At 44.5% G+C, this 18566-nt stretch overlaps 1 protein-coding gene across 3 annotated transcripts in view; it reads right to left on the reverse strand.

Annotated features, from left to right (window-relative positions):
* The window catches only part of MMS19 (MMS19 cytosolic iron-sulfur assembly component), a 29800-nt gene that overhangs the window by 4114 nt on the left and 7120 nt on the right, over positions 1-18566 (reverse strand). For 2 of the 3 annotated variants that reach the window (XM_084846649.1, XM_084846648.1), the window contains exons 2-20: positions 14297-14345; positions 11658-11758; positions 10505-10590; positions 9914-9988; positions 8506-8575; positions 8292-8420; positions 7860-7921; positions 7596-7682; positions 7366-7488; positions 6856-6930; positions 6548-6625; positions 6098-6236; positions 5612-5766; positions 5296-5374; positions 3276-3401; positions 2876-2957; positions 1839-1936; positions 1367-1501; positions 285-440 (exon numbers count right to left, since the gene is read on the reverse strand). In XM_084846649.1, the coding sequence (XP_084702775.1) occupies positions 285-440; positions 1367-1501; positions 1839-1936; positions 2876-2957; positions 3276-3401; positions 5296-5374; positions 5612-5766; positions 6098-6236; positions 6548-6625; positions 6856-6930; positions 7366-7488; positions 7596-7682; positions 7860-7921; positions 8292-8420; positions 8506-8575; positions 9914-9988; positions 10505-10590; positions 11658-11758; positions 14297-14345 (1905 nt within the window). The remainder of the gene's footprint in view (positions 1-284; positions 441-1366; positions 1502-1838; positions 1937-2875; positions 2958-3275; positions 3402-5295; positions 5375-5611; positions 5767-6097; positions 6237-6547; positions 6626-6855; positions 6931-7365; positions 7489-7595; positions 7683-7859; positions 7922-8291; positions 8421-8505; positions 8576-9913; positions 9989-10504; positions 10591-11657; positions 11759-14296; positions 14346-18566) is intronic. The other variant, XM_084846650.1, reaches the window with a different exon arrangement.

Here is an 18566-nt window from a genome sequence, read left to right on the forward strand (position 1 = left end):
GAGGGGATGGTGGTTACCTTTCCTATCTTACAGCCACATGAAGTGGCTCTAAGTGGGTAGCATAGGTACAAAGTGGGAGAGGGGTATGAGGGACAAGGGCCAGCCCCGAACATGGGATAGGAAGAATGGATCCAGGCATTGCTAGATACATCCCCTTTGACTCAGGCCTCTAAAGCACAAAACACAACAAATATCAAGTTGCCCAGCAGGCACAGCCCCACCCTAGCTACAGGTACTGGCCTTATGCAGACAGTATCAAATCTGTGCCCATCTCTGGGCCTTACCTTGCATAGCAGCCTGCACGGCTAAGCCCACCAAGCAAGGCACCACAGCCTGGTGAAAGTACCAATAGCTCTGAGCATCTTGCTGGCATTGCAATGCCACTTGTTGCAGGCTCTGGCACACAGACACCACAGAGTGGATACCTGCTGGCATTTTGCCTGCAAAACAAAAGTAATTTTAAAACCTGGCAACCCACAGTATGAAAGAAGTATTCTTGATAGAGATCAGCAGTTTCCAGGTATTTGTTAAATGACTACTGCATTGGCTGAGTTTGGATGATAGTCTCTCGGAATAATAAGCCAAGCTATGAATGAGTTTTTTGACTGCACACACAGTCACTTAGCTTCTCCCTCTGCGCAAGCTAGCAATCAAACCAGAAAGTCTTCTATTAACTATAGTTTCCCATTTCATCTTAACTGGGAAATTATGGTTAACAGTTTAGGAACAAGCCAGGATATTAAGCCATAGTTTGAAGCTGGCTTTATATCTTGGCTTGTTCCGAAGCCATTAACCATAGTTTCCCAGTTCAGACAAAACAGGGAACTATAGTTAACAGAAAACTTCCTGATTTGTCAGCTCAGATGAAAGGAGGAGCAAAGCAGCTGTTTGTGCAGCCCTATGGGTAATTCCTATCTCATCTTATTAAGCAAAGATATAACCATCTGAGTGAGGCCATACTCTCCATGGCAATTAAAGGCATCGCACTATGGCAGTAATAGGCTGTAGTGAAGACTGGGATGTTTAGTTTTTTTATTAATTAAAGTTATATCCCACTTTCCGAATACAATTTGTGCTCAAGGCAAAGACTAGGCTAATCTCAAATGTCCCAATAAGGTTTGCCTGTCCTGAAATTTTTAAATACAGAATTATGGGGCTGGAAGGGACCTAAAGATTACGGATTCTGAGTCTCTGCCCCAAGGAAGGGTCTACACACACACAGTTCTCTATAAAGTCCTTTCACCTTCTACATCCCACCCCCATTACCTTCACACAAATACTGAACGTTCTAATGCTGCCCCAAGCACTGGATGGAGTCTCCCCTCGCTAAATTCCAATAGTTTGTCACATATAATTCTTTCATTACCTTTTTGAACCTGCTGGAGGTGCTGCAGGAGAACTGGAACAGTCTCCTTCACTATACTAGGGTGGGTGGACACTGCCGCCAGGGCCTGCAGGTGACATTGTTCCTGCTGGGATGGACTACTGCCTTCCTGAAGTTCTGAAACAGATAGTGGATAGCACAGAGAACGCTACAATAAGCACGGAGTTTGTTCATAAGGTACTATGTCTCCACAGAACATGGATGTAAGAAAGGGTAGCCCTAGTCTAAGAACTGACCAACCAGTCTGTCTATTTGAGTTTACTCACTTTGTTCAAGCCACAACCAGAGACCCTACAGATGCAGGTCAAAGCCACCTGCAATAACTCTACAACGCAGCTAGCACCTGTAACCAACTCAGGGATAGACACTGAGCACTTCTGTACAAATACTTAGTAAGGTAGCATGGAGGGAGGATGTCCACCTCCCCACAACCCACCCAGTTCATATGCTGTACCTGAATGCAGCCCTTCCGAAAGCTTCTGAACCAAGCACCTGCTGAAGGCCTCTGGATAGAGAGGAGCCAGGGTGCCAGCAGCCTCCATAGCTGCTAAGCTACAGGGATAAAGGAGAGGGCAAAGATGAATGAACTTGCTGGTCACCAACTGCCTGAACACACAGATCTTTCCATTGTGATCTGATTTTTGAAACTCTATTATGATTTGTGCATGCTAGATTTTATAACATGTTAAGCTTTATTGCAAGCACTCTTTGGACAAGAGTGCAAGGAAGACAAGTGATGCAGACTGTCTGGACTTTGCTAAGCTCACTCTAGCTGAGTTCATCATAGAATGTGTCAGAAGAAGGTAGGGATTCTCATATCAGAGACTATGAAAGGGTATCCCTGAGTCTGTTTAGGAGTTGTCTTGTAGGTATGCATGGTATGTTGCATGGGAGCTTTAGCCCATGGATTGAGCAGTTGAAAACTTAACAAAAGTGAGGAGTAATAACCAATAGCAGTGCTAAAAATAATTCTTTTTAAGAGCATATCATCAGAAAATATAATATTAAACTATGAGGGGTTCTTGAAGGAATGCAGTTAATGGTTTTATGGAGGAATGTTTAAACTACACTATTGGGGTCTGACTCAAATCAATCTCTGCTAAGAGAAGCTTCATGCATATATTAGCACCACATATGATAAACCAAAAGTTGTTTTAGCAAGAATACAAAAAGCTAAAAAAGGTTGAAATCAGAGATCACAAAGGCAGTATTAGGCCCCTTTTTAGTGAAGATGTATATTCATTTTAACAAACCAGAGTAAGAAAATCCGAAACAGAAGCAAGCAGTTTTGACTTTGGATTAAGAAATAAAGTATGAACAAGGATACATAACAGTGGTGGAACCCTTTTCATTTGTTTTTCACAGATAAGGAACAGAATGCAAACGTTTTCAATATTATGAAAGGGGTCAACCCTAAGACAATGCTGGAAAGCTCAACCATGTCTGCCGTTTCCCCTGCCAAAACAGAGGGCCTTGTCCCCACCCCTTCACCTGGTCTGGGAATCCTCCTCATGCAGGATGAACTGTGCAAGGTGGTCCACAAGCATCTTCACATCCAGGAGGGCCAGGAGCCCTGAAACAGGAAAGAGACTGAACCTCAAAGTGTTTCCATTCTCATGTAGCAGAACCCTACAGACTGTTTTGCCACATTGCACTCCACTTTTTTTGAGGCCATTCAGCGCCTACATTGCCTGGGCTAATGCAAAGTGGGGTGGAACAGCACCTAATCTTCTTGAAGTTTAACTGTCTGGCTGCACACACAATGGAACATGCCAGCTTGCACACTAGACGGTTCTGTATCCACTAGTATCTCAGGAAAATATTTCTAAGATGTACATAATCCTTCCTGTACTTCCTGGGGATGTCACTTAACCCACAGAACAATACACACCTTGCAGAGATCCTAGGAAAGTCAGAGCTCGGATCCCAACTAACTGAAGTTGCACATTGGGCTCATTAAGTGCAGAGAACACCATGGAACACAGAGAGGCTTTGGAGCGGAGCAGCGGACTCTTGTCTGAAAGGGAGAGAGGGAGAAATATATGCATACATGCAGTGTCTCAGACACTAATAGCTAGAAATTGCAAGGTACTTCGTGGGGGTGCTTTAATTATGAGCTTCAATTCCTATCCAAGGATCTCAGAGCTTGACAGAAGAATTTAGGTAATAGGGAACTGAAAACCACCTAGTTATGATGGTTAATAGCCACAGCTGGATTCCTTTATACAGAATAGCAGACCAAGGTTATTCAACTGGAGTCACACTAACCTGGTTCGCACAACATGACAACCCACAGTGGGTTGTCACCCTTGTTTGTTTCAGGGTGGCTTGTCGTGATGTCTGAGGCCGGTGCAGTTTCCTCAGCATGGTTTGTTAACCATGCACAAGCCACCCTGAGAAGCCATGGCTTGTTGGGTTGTTCAGGGTAGTTTGTTTTCAGGGTGGCTTTTGCGTGTTTTGCAAGAAAAGGCTACAGAGCCTCCTGGCAAAAGTGGCAAAAAACCAATCCACTCCTCGCAATGCCCTCCGCCGCTCTTCCTCCAGCTTGGTGCTTCACCTGACGGCAACTAGCTTCATCTCGTGAGCCATACATGCACAACTATGCATGTATGCATGACTGACTTACCTCTGGGTAAGTGCACAGATCCCTATTCGGGACCATGGCAATTCAGGAGGGGGGAGTTAAGGTTTCCCCCTCCTATTTTTATGCTGCACAGATGGGGGGAGGTTTAAAAAAGGAAAAGAGTCTTTTTTTCCTCTTTTTTTAGCCAGGATAGGGGAATGGGCTGGGAAGAGGAATGGGCTGTGAGGAGCAGCTAAGGAGGCCTTTTAGAAAAGCGTTAAGAAAGAAAGAAAGAAAGAAAGAAAATAAAACTCTCAGCCACCTTGTCCTGAAAAGTAAGGTAAGCACCCCCTCCACTCCAAAGATATGGTGTATATTTGTCAACACAGGTGTTCCGCAAGGCAAGAAAGGAGAGGGGAGAATTTCACCACAGCAAGAGTATAGAGGAGTGGTGCCGCAAAAGTCCCTGGGATACACACTGGGAGTGGGGAGGAGGACAAAGGGGGAAACAAACCATGACAAGCTGATGAGCGCCTGATGGCTCGCTAAGCCATGCTGCTGCTGACAGACTATTAACCAACCCACCATGGCTGTTTTTAGTGTGGCGTATCGTGACATGCGAAACGGCCCACTGTCACCCGAGGCCCAGCAAAAACTGCTTCTACTCCAGGAGTGGGGAATCTCTGGTCAAAGGAGCCTTAGATCCAGCCTGTGACCTCCCTTCCTTGGCTCCCTCCATGGCAATCAGGCTTAGAAAAAATATCCCATTTATGTGAATGAGACCTTTCTTCTAAGCCTAACTGCTGTGCAGGCAGTGGGGGGGGAGAGAGACAGAGGTGAGGTTTAAATGACTGTGTGAAAGAGGTAGGGGTGGTGGTTTATAGATGTGAATGGGGGGGGGGAAGTGTGGATGATGGATCAGTGTGAATGGGGTGTCTATGTGGGGGTCGATGGATCTGTGTATGTGTGGATGGATAATACTTTGGGGGTGGGTGGATGGATGTCCACTGCTGGTAAACAGCTTCTGGAAGTATACCCATATAAGAATGTGGCCCTCTGGCTGAAAAAGGTTCCCCAACCCTGTTCAACTTGGTCAAAGGACTTGTGCTTTTAGCACTTTCAGATGACTCATGTGTGCACATTTTCTAAGACTTCTCAGCATTCCCTCTTATTGTACAGGCTCAGTCCCCATGGATAAAAAACACTCATCTCTGCAGACGCACAGTTCTGGACAACGCAGGAGCATTACAGCCTCAGAATGTTGCTGAAGAGTAAGTAGCCTTGCTAGCAGCACATCCAAGTACAAGAGGTTTCTCCTGCCCTAGGAAGTAATGGGGAGCGATCTCACCTTCCTCCTCAGGATCCCACTTTTGCCGCAACTCCAAGAAACCAAGTAGCACCTCCAAGATTGTCCTGTGCTGGCTACTCTACAAGAGATCAAGGGGACATGGGATGGGTTGGAGAGATCGAAAGCATGTTTTAAGACAGAGGAAGAGATAAGATCTGCAGAGCATTGCTCAACATGGGACTCCAGCTCAAGAATAAACCTGGGGCAGCGGTAGAAGGATCTGCCAATAAATGTCTTCCAGTATGAAACTGGGATTGCCCAATCCCATTGTCACTACTCTTCTGCACAAGTGGGTTCCACTTGCATTTGTCCTCACCTGCACATGTTTGGTATACTGTTCCATCAGCAAGGGAAGTACACTACTTGTGATCTGGTAATAGGCCCGCAAAGAGGCACTTGCAGCTGCTTGCAAGAGCTTGGCACTTGGCCACACCAGCTTCATGTCAGGCTCACATAGATGGTGTCTGCAATCTGAAATAGACAAGACTACTTAGGAGAAACAGCAAGCACCTGCTAAAATCCCACCAAGAAGCAACGGTACTTTATTCTACCAGGATGCTGACTGCAAACAGCACCAAAGTTTAGTGGAGACCCTGTTCTGTGCTCTTTCCTCTCCTTCGGCTCCAGAAAGCTTCCATCCCTTCCTCCAGTGCTGTAGGCCAAATTATCGCTACAACAGTATGACTGGCCCTTCCCTCTAGGAAATAATCACTTCCTGCAAACAGTACTTTATGGAGGATGAATGGAATTACTTTTAACAGGACTGGAAAGCTACTTGAAGGTATACTGCTCCAGGGGTTACCTTGCAGAACACCTCTAAGAAAGGAATCAAGAAGATCCTCATCATCAGAACTGAGCACCAAGCGGGACAGACATGTTGACAGAGCACGCAAAGCAGACAGACCTTCTGCTTCAATCTTCTCACTTGCTGTCTGGAACACCTGTAGGAGGTGGAGAGGGACGATCAGCTGCACAATGCAAAGAAGCTTGCCCTTTCTGAACAAGACACAGAGCTACTTCAGAACTCAAACAATGTTTCAGCAAGTCCTTTGAGAAGTAAACTAAATCCTCCCCCCACACTCCCATTTTTCTCTTAACAGCTTTTTCAAACATTACAGCACCCCAACAATTCACTGTGTAATGTTTGTAGCAGCTCTTAGGGTAGGTCCCCAGACAGAGTAAGAAAAAGGTCTGGATTCACTTTCCTGGGAAACCAAGGCCATTCCTATTTGTGAATACTCATTCTTCTCACCTCCCTGCGCAGGGATGACCAGAGGCCGGGCAGGAATTCCTTTAGCTCTTTCTGTCCATAGATCATGCAGGCAGCATTCTGTAAGAAAACCCACATAGACATCATCAGGGGAGTTAAGAAGTTGCACTGCCTCGCCACAAGCACTTCGCCCCCTTGGATCAGAATGAAAGATAAGCAAATCCCAGTGCAGAGGGGAACCCCTGCCCACAGTCTTGCTTTGGGGAAAATTGCAGAAGTACAGGGGAATAATGCATGACAACCTCAGTCCCTATTATGGGGGCTTGGTTATCTTTGCACAGTGCTCTTACCAGGGTTTGCAGGGAGTCCAGCTTGGCACTTTGTACATCAGAGTCCATTTTCTCAATGAGCAAAGGGAGCAGGAACTGTTGGGGGCGGGGGGAAAAGAGGTGCTTGGAAAGTTCAGCATACTTTGGGGTAAAATAAATCCCAGAAGACCAGACCCCAAAACAGCAGGCACAACAAACAATATATAAAGTCTATAGAGAGGGTCTGACTTCACTCTAACCCAAGAAAAGGCATAATGCACCCACCAAATCAGCAATCTGTGCAATATATGGGGCTTTCCAGAATTCCATTAATCCCAGCATTTTAAAAAGCAGGTATTAGTTTTTAATGTTTATAAGCTGTACTCTATGCCCAGACATCCAAGATCCAATTAATAGTTTGAAAGAGCAGTAGAGCAGAACACTAAATGACCAGAAATGAGGCAAGTGAGACACACACCCCCTCCGCCCAGCAATGAATACCCAGACCATATACTGGGAGCTGGCTCAAGTCTGAAAATCAAGGACAATTACCTCGACGATACCAGCGTTAAATGCACTGTGTTCAGGTACAGTGGCATCTGCTATGTTCATGAAAATATCAAAATCTATTATAAATAGCTGCACAGGGTCCTCAGTATTCGACAAATTCTCCACCTGTGGTCAGAGATTGCTCAGCTCAGTGCTCTAGTTACAGGCAGGAAGAATAAAACTCCCACAGGGCCATGGGAGGGACATGAAGAATAGACCTCTGGCTGTCTTACCTTAGCAAAAATGGGGGTGGAGGTCAGCACTGCCCGCAGGCTGACAATCAAGTCTCCTCTCTGGATTCCATGAGGATCATTGGGGGGCTGGAAAAGAATCCGAGACTGAAAGCTTTACTCATTAAAGCCTCCCTGTTTCAGACCAACTGGTGCGCTGAATCAATCCCCGGCATTACATGTACTGTCCTGTTTCAATACCTATATCCCAGCATGGGAACTGGTTAGAAGTAAAAGAAGGACACACAACCAGAATAACTCACTCACAGGGGTAAAGTCGATGGGGAAGTAGCAAGAAGTAACTTCAAACAGCTCCTCTGTGAAGGGCCCTGAGAAGTTGAAGACAGCAGTGAGTCCTTTGGTGGCCAACATAGCCAGATACAAATACAGGCTAAGTCAAAGCAAGAGGGCAGAGGCTCAGACGCTCTATGACCCAGCCTATTCATTTGTAGCCCATCTGGTGTTACCATTGAGACAGGGCATAAACCAGAAGGGAAATTCATCTGGGAGATTAACACCAGATACCCTGTACGTTCTGGTTCAATGTTTCCCAAGATAAATATGCCTCAACAGGTTTTCCATGCTCACAATCTGTCCCATAAGCCTGCATCCGCGCACACAGTAGGCACGGTAAGAAGCTCAACTAAGCAACCATGGGCTTTCTCTTACATGATCAGCCTGACAAGGACTTGGACTTACCTAGCACATAGCCCTTTACAATGATGTCTTGTACAATCTGGAAGGCTATTAGCAGGTTACGTGGGTCCTTTTCCCCATCCATCACCTGGATGAAGCCAAAGGTGAAATCAGCACCCAAACCTTTCAGCTCTGTGGGAGAAAGCAGCAGATAAGGAAATTTCCAGTTTCCAAGCAAGATGTCCAACTCAGCCCCTTCTACAGCTGTCCTTCTCACCTGCCTCTCGGCTACTCATGAAGTTAGTGATGATACTGTAGACTGTATGACGATCCAGTTGCAGCAAAGACTAGAAGAGGAGGAAAGCATGGGTGGGAAATAAATGCACACGTTCTTCAAGCTTTAGAGATTTATATTTTGCCTTATATTTTTGTTATTGTCCTTTCCAATTCATTTGTGTTGCTTCTATGCTACCATACTTTTATTTGTACTTTGTCTTTTGCCAGGTGCCTAATTTGGCAGAAAGGCAATCAAGATACAATAAAGGCAAGACAGAGCTTATGATTAATCCGCAGAAGGCCAGGACTATTCACCTTCATAACATCCTCTCTACACTTTTATTTTTAGTCTTACTGAGAGCAGCTCCAAATCCCTTTCTATCCCATGTGAAACCCAAGATATCGCTAGTTCTGATGTGAATGTGTATATTTTACATCAGAACTGATATACATCATCACATGCACAAGATGTATGTGTACAATCCTAACGGTTTTAGATTTAACCCCAAGGCTCAGAGGAAGTTAGCAAAGCCTCGTCTTGTCCAGCATTCCAACTGCCCTGACAAACAGGGCCATTATTCTAGTTTGTGGGGAGTAGGTCAGGAATAGAAGGTAAAATAGTGACTTGCCAAAAGCAACTTAGCAAGTCTGTGGCGGAGATGGATTTGAACCAACATCCAGTTCTAATACGCTATCCGCCAGGACATATTGCATTACATATGCCAGAGCCATTGACCTGGTTCACACGATCATCGCAACCCACCATGGCTTAGTAGCCACAGTGAGTTGTGGGGCCTGTGGGCACCACGTTGCCAATCCAAGCCCCCACCACCAAGGCTTCTTGGTGCATGCAAACCTGGCGAGGATGGTTGTGTGTGTGTGTGGGGGGGGGGGTGACAAGCCACCCAGGACCCATGGGCTATTTTAGAGTTGTGGGTGGCTTGTCAACCACCGTAACAACCCACCCTCGCAAGGTTTGCACATAACTAGAAGCTACAGCACGCCCTGAATATTCAAAATGGCTGCCACCACGACAAAAAACACCACTAGGAAATTCACTCACAGTGACTTCTTGTTACATGGAAACTGGGCCATTGTAACAGGCCATGTGAGACCATTGTCCCCACCTGATACCATTAAGAGATGCAGAAGTGCAGCTCACAAGGGGTAAGATTCTAAATAAGGACCCTGAAGCACTGGAAGATTTCCTAATGTTCACACTGTCTCAGAGGTCAGGGGAGGCAATACTCAGAATCTCTAAAGGGCCCAGACCTTGATTCAGATGACACCAAGAGAATATGGATGAGAAAGTTCTGGATGCTAGATAACCAGCTCACTAACAGTGTTGTGAATAGGAAGCGGAATGTAAAAGCCAAATGGGATAGTCTATCATGGCTTCCCTTGCTCACCTGGACATGAACTTCCTGGAAAATGGCTTTGAGAACAGACACTGCCAGGCCTGGAGCCAACACTGCAGACATACTCTAGAGACAAGACAAAACATGGTAACAACTCATTGTCCACCTTCAATTAAGAGAGGGATGGCTGCCTGCAGCAGCTCTTAGCAATATGCTCAGGGCCTCAGGTGGCCCTGCATGCAAAAGGTAGAGGTGACAGTGTATCACTGAACACCATTTGTAAACCATAAGGATGGAATTCACCACCCACCATCATGGAAGCAGACAAAATGAGCCTTTTAGTTAGCATGTGATAGTGACCCATTCATAAGGAGAGAAAGGAAACAACTACGCACTATGAGGTCCGACCCCTATATATCCCAAGAAGATTCAGAAAAGATCCTTTTTCCTCCAGCACCCGCTACCTTAAATCTGCCTCTCTTGCAGCAACTTTTGCTGGTCCCTGTTAAATGAGCCGAAGGTGCCAACCTCTTGTCCTTATGGCACCACAATTTCCTAACACTGAACAGATGGATACCGTGATGCCCCAGTTCTGCCATGGGTTCCTTATTACTAGTGGTGACAATGGGAACAAATTCTCACCAGAGCTTTGAGTCCTTGCAGCACAGAGGGAATGACAAGATGATGATCTTTCAGCCGGTTCTCATAGAACAAGACAAGGTGTGTCACTGGAATAGAGAAGAATCACCAGGCTAGAGGTAGTAAGTGAGCCTTTATACCACAGATACAGATATGTATGGGACATGCTGGCATCTCCATCAGCCCCAGCACTTTTGAAGGGATAGTGGACAATACAGAACCATTACAGGTTGTTCAGCAATGCTGGCATTCTCCCCCTCCCCCCAGGTCCTCATACCTATACATCAAAAAGTTATCTGATGATAGATGGTTGGTTAAATGCAAATATACAATGCCTACAACCATGACCAAAGAAACAGGATATCCCAGAAAGCAAACTGCAAGGTAACTGAATGCTTAAGATCACCCATCTCATTGCACCTTCCTCAGTGCAGAATTACAGCTCTGAGCACACCTGAGCATTTGTTCCCGAGTTTGCAGATATAGGAAGTAAACAATGAATGTGCTGCCCACATAGGGCTGTGACCCAGCATGGAAAGGAGCCCCTGGGAAAGCACTCAGTGAGGGGCACTGTCAGGGACAGCATGGATCCAAGTCTCTAAGACTGAAGCCAGCTTATGCACATTTATGGGAAACTCAAGCTGGAGTCTTCAGCCCAGGATCATCATCCCACCCAAAGTCTCCACCCTATGTCACCCTCTAAAAACACACACGTAACTTTGCAATAGCCACCTTACTCCTTAGCTGTTGCTCTGATCATATCAATAAGGCATTTCCTTCTACCCTAGTATCCAAGATGTGCCCTCATCCTCTTCCAAATGGGAATTACAATTTGTCATGCACCTCACAGTTAACAGAAGTATATTGTATCTAGATGCCTTCAGGCAACTCAAAACTGCCACAAAGCCAATAAAAGCCTCTAGTAAACTAATTCACAGTTCAAGCACTTTTTAAGGGCAAGTTAGGGCTTTCAATGAACCTAACTATACCCTTGTTACTCATCAAGAGCACATATGGCATGTCAAAGACCACCAAGTCATATCTGTCAACCCCGCAGCTACTGATCACAGTCCTGAGCTTCATCCTTTGAAGGGTGAGGCCAGCACTCTGCACAGAGTAAGAATCCAGCCCAGAAGTAGGATAGCGTATGTCCTACCTTCCTGCTCTTGGAGGAGGGAGTAGCACTGCAGGAGGACTTCAGAAAGCACCTGCATGCCTTGTGTACGCATCCGAGGGTCTGCATTCTCAAGAGGGGATCTGTATAGGAGACAGATAATAGAGGAAGAGTTCAAGGACCACAGAAAGAGGAGGAGGAATGAAAATACGGTATTAGGTTTTGGAGTGGGTGGGAACAGAAGATATCCTGATTTGATTTGAACAAGGAGCCTCATAACTTTCCTCTGACTTTCTCAGCTAGGGTTAAAAAAAAATCTACATGTACACCATGAAGGTCCGGTTTACATGTAACAAGAAACCACTGTGGATGAACTTCCCTGTGGGGTTTCTTGTTGTGGCAGCCACCACCATTTTAAATATTCGAGCTGTGACAGGCTCACCCACTGTGGCTTCTCATTATGTGTGAACCATGTTCAAAAGGTGACACTTTGGCTCCATAGTTGCCCAAGATAAATTAGTGTTAAATATCCATAAGTACTCTGTTCCCCCATTATCATGTTGGTTTCTTTCTCTCTTGTGAGGATGATTCCCTGAGAAGGTGTCAAGAGTGCCGCTTATTAAATGGCTTGAGGACATTCAGTTTCCCTTGGTCTCCTTAAATTAGTGGTCAGTTTCCTTCCTTACAAATTATGCCTGGGTTTGGTAGCCAACCACTGTGTCTTAGTAGCCAGTGGTGAAGTCCAATCTTATCACTTCATCACTATTGGAGCAATCCATTCCTCCTTCCACCGCCTCTGCCTGAGAAATTACATTCAGTAACTTTATTGTGCCTATGCCAATTCGATCATCCAGAAAGCCATTATATTATTTTCCCACACAGTCCATCTCCCCAGCTTTTCTGCTTACTGTATTTAGCTATGGTCAGTGTTCTTGACAGTGTGATCCTACACATATTTATTCCAATGTAAATCGCAGAGTTCAATTGTAATTACTTCCAAATAAATGACAAAAAGTGAGAGGGTTCCACCCTTAAATAATCAAATATTTCCAGCCTAGAAACAATTTTAGATATATAGGAAGTGTATGTTGCTGCATAGAGCCCAGTTTCTCATTCAGCAATGCAGAAAAGGTCACATAATCCCTCTTTCCCCAAAATTATGATTGGGGTGAGACATGTGGAGAAACCATTTCCAACCTGACAAATACCAACAATTGCTCTACTTTTGCAACATCAGCCATACAGCCAGCTGTACCACAGACAAAAACAAATACAAAATCCCAAAGCGAGCCATTGAACAAGAAAAGTCTTTATGGAGGCATTATAACCACTGATGTTTTCTCACTGGCCTATATATTTGTGCTGGGGCAGTAGGGGTGGAGAGACTAGGACTGCCTCACAATGCCCAGAGGAAGAGAGAGAGTGAAAGGCAGTGTAGTGGTTAGAATGTCAGTCTAAAACTGGGGAGACCCAGGTTCAAATCTCCACTCAACCATAAAGCTAACTGAGTGATCATGGGCCAGTCACTCTCTCTCAGTCTACAGGGATGTTGAGGATAAAATTGGTGGGTGGGCGGGGACGACGACGACTACTAGCTATGCTATGTTGTATTCTTCGGAGGAAAAGCAGGGCATAAATGTAATAAATTAAATGAAAATGAAATGAGAGGGACGATGTGTTGAACCTACCCACCCATCCTGGAAGCAACCCTCCCAGAATTTGGTTACCTCCATCTTCTACACTTTCTGCAAAAACCTGCTGATTTGCTGAAAGTAAAACTAGTATTCACAGGCCTGCTGGTAGACTACATCTCACAAATTCCCTCTGGAGGTTCCACTTTGCTTCACTGACAATATGGTTTACCCAGTTCCAGCTTAGGCCAGCACAGTAGCACCAGTGGGAGAGAGAGAGCGGGGCTGGAACAGAGAGGAGAATCTTGGCACGCACCTTGGCATCCAAGCAAGGCAAGGAATGATGGAGGACAACGGGTTTGTGTGCATAAACAGGTGAAAGTGCACAGTCTTACTGCCAGTCCAACCTTTGTCCTAGCCCAAAGGAGAGAAGCCACTCCTCCTTTCACTCTGACAATCACAAGGAGAAAGATCCTTTTTATTTTGCTTTTTCAATTCCCACCTCAGCAATGTTGCTGATAGAGGGGAGTGTTCAGGGAGAGGGAGGCTGAGAGAACAGTTGCTTGTCTAAATTCACCTAGTACGTTTGTGGCCAAGGTGACTTTCAAATAGGGACTTCCTGGCTCACAACTCACATTTAGCCATTATGCTATGCCTCCATCAAAGATAGCCTACTGTATACCTACTAAGTACCATTGAGGCTCCCCTCTCCCGGACATAAATGCTCAGATGCAAAAAGGATGTAACAGGAAGCCTAGGTTAATATAATATAGTTGAAATTAATCCCAGTAGCAGGAGCACCATGCTAAACACCACCACTATGAAGTCCACAGCACCATTCTAAAGTCACAGGAACCTCATCCTAATAATTCAGGACACTTTATTTAAATGGAAATTTACACCCCAGCCTGGGCAAATTGCACCCAACAGGTAGGCATCAAGCACTGAACAACAGAGTTTTAATGTTGCTGCAGCAATGCAAGGTGTCATCCTGGACACCGGGACAGATATTCCCCAGAGCAGAGAGTTGTTGCACAGCATTCCACTTACCCCAAGGTTTCCACAACATCTAAGATGGTGCAGGTCCCAGCTTTCACTCCTAAGAGAAAAGGAGCATCAAAGGTTAAGCTCTGTTCTGTGGATTATTACACCAATGTAGGCAGCAGTTCTTAACATACAAATTTAGACATGGGGAGCTTAAGGCACAGTGCAATCTGCCACCCTTTGCTTGCATAGCTCAGTCACAGAGCGTATGCTTTGCATGCAGAAGGTACCAAATTCAGTTACTGGAATCTCCAGTTAAATACTAGGCTCCATGGAGCAATTGTCTGACTCAGTTAGTATTAGGCAGCTTCACATGATCACGAATTGAGAAGCATTTGTGATGCTAAGGGTGTAATTCTATGCGTGTTTAGACAAAAAAAAGTCCTCCAACATCCAGCATTCCCCAGCCAGCATTGGGGTGAGATACTGCGTGAGAGTCCTATGTGTTATGATTGATTGTACTCAGTTTATTGTAGGCTAGTAAGTTTTGTATTTTGTTTCTTCCTGTGTCTGCTTTGTTTTCCTTCTCATCTTTTACTGTACTTTTGTAATAAATTCTGCTCTTTAAGTTGGGGATTGGAAGGTGATTTCAGATCAGACTCAAAGGAGGGAGTTGTTCTTTTCTCCCCCCACGTGGCCTAGCTTATCTGGGTTATATGCTACTGAATGAGATAAGGAGGGAGGGAGACTCTGCTGGTTATCCATCTCCTCCCATATGGCATAACAAACACAACATCGTCACAGTATTTATTCCAGCCTTGTAAGTATTTATTCCACAGTATTTATTCCAGCCTGGAAAAAAAATTCTTAGCCTGTCAGGTGCTAGCAGAAGTGGGGCAGATGGCTGCATTTCAATGCTAGGCACAGTGGAAGTGGCTTCCCACAATTCTACATTAGTTTCATTTCAGCACCAAATAAAAACATGGCTTTTTACCAAGGCCTTTGAGGGCTAAATGCATTCCCTAAAGTAGCACACTGTTTTAACTGTTTTATTGTTTTAGATTTTAATTGGTATTAGCTTGTTTAATGGTTTAATATGTTTTAGCTGTTTAAATTATTTATTGCTTTATACTGTTTAAATTGATTTTATCTGTACACTGCCCTGAGATCTTAATGATATAGGGTGGGATACAAATGTTTTAAATAAATAAATAATGAGCAGCCCGCTTGTTTTCTATGCTTGGTACAGAAGAGTAACAGAGTGCTCCATTCCTGCTCTACCAGCCTGCTCAGTCACTTTCATTCAATTTCTAGTCACCTATGGCTACCAGGCTAGTGCTTAATTACAAAGCTGATTCATTGTACAGGCAAAGGAATAAAAAACTGCACCTATCCTCACCTGCTTCCCCACCACAGTGCTTTTCCCTCAGAAAAAGCAAGCACCACAATCCTATCCTCTCTGTCTGCCCTGGTCTTTTGAAACAATATGGGATATCCTTGCAGTCCTTCTTCCAGGAAGGAAAAAATATTGTTGCTAAACATGCTGTCTCTCTGGCCCAGGGGTGAGTAACTTGTGGCCTTCCAGATGTTTTGACATACAATTCCCATGATCTGTCACCACTGGCTACAGCTGATAGGAGTTGTAGGCCAAAACATCTAGAGCCCATCCCTGCTCTAGGTCCTTAAGGCTGGGCTATCCTGGCTGAGATAGTGGTACAGTGACAGGAAACAAGTGGACACGTGAGCAGTGAGGCAGCTATTCCCAGCTATTTGTAAGGAGGTCTAATTGCAATAGCGCGCTATATATGAATTTCAGGGTTTTCAAGCTAGTTCTGCTGCATCTGAGATACCATGCAGGTCATTTAATCAATGCACCTTGGACTAATCAAGACTTTACTAGCCAGGTGCTCACACAGCTGCCACACAGGCAGTAAACAGAAGCAGCAGGACACATCAGACTTTGTTAGGTTTTCACCTGGGGATAATATTTTCTTCAAGGGAAGTAGCTCGCCAGATCACTATTCAAGCCTCTTGTTACACACAGGTTTATATAAGCAGACAGATGTATATTTTTATGCATCTATTTACAAGGTGGAGATACACAGGTGACCAAAGGCAAGCACTGCTTATCCCTACCCCCAACAAGTAGCAACATCTTCATAATAATATACTTTCCTTTTACACCAGAGGAAAAGAGAAACATCTGTTGGAATATCCAAGGAAAACAAGCCTCTGTTCTAATCAGCCTTGTAATTAGATGTTCAAGAGGTAGCTGCCCATCCCCAATCAATTCACTTAAGCCCATATCTGCACTCCCAGAAGACAGAAGAATCCAGATGGGCAGCTATCATTAACACTACTGTGCTGTTGCAGCACTAATGGCAACTGCAAATTTAAGGGCTTTGCCTCCAGCCCTGCAGGAGTCTGGGAAAGATGGATTCAGTCTCTCAAGGCTAGTACCCTTATGCAAAGAGCTGGACATGGAGCCTAGAATTACAGTGGTTGCCTGTAGCTGTGAAGCTGCATGTCTTTGCCGCTCAGGTGAGCACCGGAGGAGAACTGCTACTCATCCTAGGCAAGTGAGAGATTAAGGCTGCATTCCTAGGCACAGTAACTAAGAGAAATCCTCATTGAACACAATGGGACTTACTTCTAAATAAGCTTAGAATAGCACTGTAATGATCTTATATTCCATAACTGAGTGTCCCCAAAACTGCAACATTTTTAACCCACCATTCCTTTTCTTGTCTTGCACAACTGTAAGTATAGCGTACCCGAATCATACAAATCCTGTTAATCTGGACAATTTGCCTGTGTTGCACACAAGTCTAACTTGCAGAGTTGTCAAAACAAATGCTAAATTATGCAGTTTGATTTTGATGCAAAAAGCAGTTTTACCACAGAAATTTAAATTACCATCCACATTTTAACGAAATTCAATGGGAAGTATCCTACTCAGCATTAGCACTAAAATTATGTTGCGCTAGCATAAGCTACCTCTTAGCATAATGCCAATTATCCCTGGAAAACCGGTTGCACCAACAAACACTATTGGTGTTGCATTAGAGGTAGCTTATGCTAGTGCAATGTAATTTACGTTAGCACCAATAATGAATAGGATACTGCCCAATGTTAAAATGGTTTAATTTTTTAATTTTGTTATTTGAAAATTCCAGCTTATAAACTGCAAACCCAGAAAAAATAATTGGTACCAACAAGCCCATGATAACCATTTTATTCCAGCTGAGCAATGAAGGGTGAAATCCCATGCATGTTTAGATAGGAAAAAAGTTCTACAACTCCCAGTATGCAGGCTGGGGAATGCTGGGAGTTGTAGGACTTTTTTCTGTCTAAACAAGCATAGGATTGTGCCCTAAGTCAATTACCTCACTGGCAGGGGAAAGAGCTGTCCAGGGAAAATGAAAGAAATTACTGGGTGAAGGTATGAGGAAACCTATTACCTAAAAATACAATTTCCCTTCTAATTTACAATTAAAAAAAAGCCAGGAGCATGGACAGAATCTCTTCAGCTATCCAAGTTTGGCACAATCTGCTAAAAGGCTGATCATGTACTAGACGTTCAGTGTGAATGAACCAATTGTAAATCCTGCATTTCATTCATTTTATCAACACACATCTTGAAAGTACAAGGTGTACTAAGGAAAGAGCTGTGAAATTTGTTTTCTTAATGCCTCCCTTTAAAAACCAAGAACACCTCTCTGTACTTAACAGTTAGTTCAGAACCTAATCTGGAGAACTTGTTGTTTAGAAGGAAGAGAAGAAGAGAATCAACCAGAACATATCTTCATGGAATTCCTCATCATGGTACTCCTTTCCTCCTCTCAGCTATATTTAGGGTAGTTCAGATGACCCTAACTATGCTCAGTGTAGCACTCTACCCATTAGTAAATGACACTGAGGTATACAAAAAAGTCTCAGAAGCTCCCAGCTCACCTCTAAAAATAAGCAGGGACTGAGGACTGAAAATGCACACTGCCCTCATAAGAACCATGCTGAATCACACCAAAGGCCTATTTGGTTCACACAGTGGTCAACCAGCTGCCTGTAGGAAGCCCACAAGGAGGACACGAATGCAATTGTACCTTTCTGCTCGTGTTCCGCAGCAACTGGTATACAAAGGCATACTGCCTCTGATACTGGAGGTAACATATAGCCATCCTGACTACTAGCCATTGATAGCGTTGGCTAATCTCATGCTGCTTTGGAATACTGGCAGCAGAACGTAGCACACTGAGGCAAATTGCCCTCAGCCACTGCAACTGTGAATTAGCTCAAGGTAAGCAAGTGAGTTACTTTATATTCCCTTCAGCCTGGC

The sequence above is a fragment of the Heloderma suspectum genome, chromosome 3 (assembly GCF_057233095.1).
Source record: "Heloderma suspectum isolate Gila_16-S chromosome 3, 16-S_ref, whole genome shotgun sequence".
Taxonomy (NCBI): domain Eukaryota; kingdom Metazoa; phylum Chordata; class Lepidosauria; order Squamata; family Helodermatidae; genus Heloderma; species Heloderma suspectum.